We start from the raw sequence: 3,163 nt of genomic DNA, 5'->3' as shown, positions 1-3,163 counted from the left end.
AGCTTATATAATATATATATAATACAAATATATATATATTATATAAAGATTTCTTTGTATTGGACTCAATACAGCTTTTTTGTATTGAGCTCAATACAAAGTTATTTAAATTTCCCGCCCCGCCTCCCGCACCGACGCATGCAGCGACGTTACCTGGGAAACCCTGGAGATCGTCACTGCACTCGCCGGGAGAAGAAGGAAGAGGACAGACGTGTCCGGAGGAGCTGTGGGGACCGGGTAAGTATTTTATTTCAGTTGTTATCCGATTGTCATACAATGTATGACAATCGCATTGCAATATAACGTTTGTTTATATTTTTAACCACCTGAGAAAAGTTCGGGTTTAACACTTTTTGCAAGTGTTTTTACCCCGAACCAAGGTCGGGTTTAACGGCCAGGTGGTTAATATATCAGGCCCAATAAACTGTTTTTTAAGGTCATGTTGATTCTAGAACTTTCTGAGCCAATAACCAGCAAAGTCAAGTCAAATATGCAAATCAAAAGTTCACTTTCCTATTACTTGTTACTAAGTGACCTAAAATGTATTACATGGAGGTGAAATCCCAATCTGTACTGGAAAATATTTAGGTTCTCTAGAAAAGAAAACCATTAACAAACTATGTGCACACCATGAAGAATTATGTTTTTAGTGTTTAGGATAGTAATTTATATATTTGGTTGGTTCGCAGATCTGCATTCACCTGATGACTCTGAAGTATCCAAAGAAACTATTGACCTATTCTCTTTAATTTGCGGCGTTTCAATATCTCCAGAGCGGTTTGAGAAAAAGTGGACTTCTATAGCTACAAAGCTATGTTTAAATATAGAATGGAAGCAGGAGGCAGAGCCAGACCTCCTCCAGACATCTCTTCATGTTCTGAATATTTACACCATTGCCAAAAGCAAAGCTGGAACACAGCCATGGAAATCTTATCTCTATGCTCAGGACAGTAACAGAAATATGTTTCTTGTGGAATTAGTACTCAACACCAATCCCCCTGTCCTACAAGTTACAGTAAAACAAGATGCGGAGAATAAAGATGCACTAACTAACTTTGTAACATTTCTGAAAAGTGCAGTATCAACAGTTTTAGGACTGATCAAGTAATGTTATTAAAAGACGTCTGATGAAAGACCATCATAAAAAATGAGCCATTGCTAATCGGTATGTATTCACATCAGGGTCATTGCCATTTATTGTTCTACAGCATGCTGTAGTATGCTTTGTTCTAAAAAGTTCCAATTCATGGGCAGTTAGGGGCAGACCCAACTTAAGCTTTCTTTTAGGTGGTCAGACAGCTTTAAAGGGTGATTTATTACCACAGCCATCTTTGAAATATAATTGCTTTTCACTGCTATGCAATCATTTTTTCAAGTGGTTTCAATAATCAAAAAATAAAATTAAAAAAGCAGTTACCATCTGTTACCACTCCCAGGCACCTAGTAGCTGTCAGCAGGTACTCGTCAGGGATAAATACCGTTGTATAAGTATTTTTTTTTACTACTTATACGACATTACCACACTACAATTATTACACTAGGATACTACAAGTGTTTACAAAAAATGGGGCACTAGAAATCTGGGTGTGGACCCTGGACAGTTGGGCATAATACAAAAGACAATGGAAAACATTAAATTCCCCCACCTGGCTGAAAGAATTGCTAGGGAGAACACAGCCAACCCTATATTAAAAAAAAACTATTTTGATGCCAAGAGGTACACAAAAGCAGGTCATTACAAATTGCAACAAAGAAGCAGTTTAACCAAATATATGTGTTCTTATGTAAGTACTGTATACATGTTTATATTATTGTATTTATATCTCTGTCAGTTTTATTACTGTATATATTATTAAAAACCCATCAAACTACATCAAATGTGCCATGTGCTTTATTTGTCACTCTATTCACATCATCTGATGCATGTATTGTTCACTAGATTTGTCGTTTGAAAAGTGAACACAAACACCAAATAATAAACATAAAGAGGGTCTCAAACTCAGATTTAGACTGACAGTGTTCACACATCAGATAATCGCATGACCATTCTTTAGTTCAATGATCCACCATGGCATATCAATGAGTGACCAATTGGAAACAACTACATACATAATATGCAACCTCCTCTTGTGTCACTGTCTGTCATTTGCAACCCTTATAATAAAGGGGCACTCTAACATTTTGAACAAAATGGAATTTTCTGCCGGGACCATGCTAGTTAAATGGAGCACACAAGAAAAATGCCAGAAACATATCTCTCCTAGGGCATAACAAACACATTAACCCCTCTGCCAGTAGAACTCTCCCGAGATTTTTAAGTTCGATCTTGTAGCGAATCGGGCCTTTCTCTCTTACCGAACATGTAAGCGAGACCGGCCTTGTGATTCGCCATGAGGTCGTGTTTTTGCCGAACGAACGAGAAATAAAGCAGGGGGTGGAACCGGCGACACTTTCTGGCAGGAATCACGGCTGGGGCCGAATCATTTGCTCCCAGGATGCACAGCAAGGCCTAGCAGCAAATCAGGAGAGATCTGAGCACAGGCATATATACAGGGAAGAAGGGAGGGGTTAGACACCATTGTGTTTTGTGTGAAGGATAGAAGCGAGGAGAGACGTGCATTGTGACGGACAGTTTAGGAGCTTTCTGTATATCTGTATATAAACATGTATCTGTTTTTGATGCTACCTGTTCCTAATTACCAAAGAAGCCTGTTTGGTTCAGAAAAGTTTCTGTCCTACTAATAAAAAATACATACATTTCAGTCTTTGATACCTTTTGCTATTTACCCAAAAAGACAGTTTGGTACAGAAAAAATTCTGTCCTACCATAAAAAAAATACAGATATTTCAGTCTTTGATACCTAGTGCTATTGACCAAAGATGCACGTTTGGTACAGAAAAATTTCTGTCCTACAATAAAAAAAATACAGATACTCCGGTCTTTGATACCTCTTGCTATTTACCATAGAAGCCCGTTTGGTACAAAAAAATTTCTGTCCTACTATAAAAAATACAGATATTTCAGTCTTTGATACCTCTTGTTATTTACCATAGAAGCCCGTTTGGTACAAAAAAATTTCTGTCCTACTATAAAAAAATACAGATATTTCAGTCTTTGATACCTCTTGTTATTTACCAAAGAAGCCTGTTTGGTACAGAAAAA

At 37.4% G+C, this 3,163-nt stretch overlaps 1 protein-coding gene across 3 annotated transcripts in view; it reads left to right on the top strand.

Moving 5' to 3' along the window:
* The window catches only part of AP4B1 (adaptor related protein complex 4 subunit beta 1), a 34,677-nt gene extending 32,799 nt beyond the window's left edge, over positions 1-1,878 (top strand). For all 3 annotated transcript variants that reach the window (XM_072426002.1, XM_072425993.1, XM_072426010.1), the window contains exon 11: positions 690-1,878. In XM_072426002.1, the coding sequence (XP_072282103.1) occupies positions 690-1,108 (419 nt within the window). In that variant the 3' untranslated portion in view covers positions 1,109-1,878. The remainder of the gene's footprint in view (positions 1-689) is intronic.
* Positions 1,879-3,163: the final 1,285 nt, after the last annotated feature.

The sequence above is a fragment of the Pyxicephalus adspersus genome, chromosome 1, assembly GCF_032062135.1.
Source record: "Pyxicephalus adspersus chromosome 1, UCB_Pads_2.0, whole genome shotgun sequence".
In the NCBI taxonomy this organism is placed as follows: domain Eukaryota; kingdom Metazoa; phylum Chordata; class Amphibia; order Anura; family Pyxicephalidae; genus Pyxicephalus; species Pyxicephalus adspersus.
The sequence above is the reverse complement of the archived record's forward strand: the minus strand, read 5'-3'. Positions and strand labels throughout refer to the sequence as shown.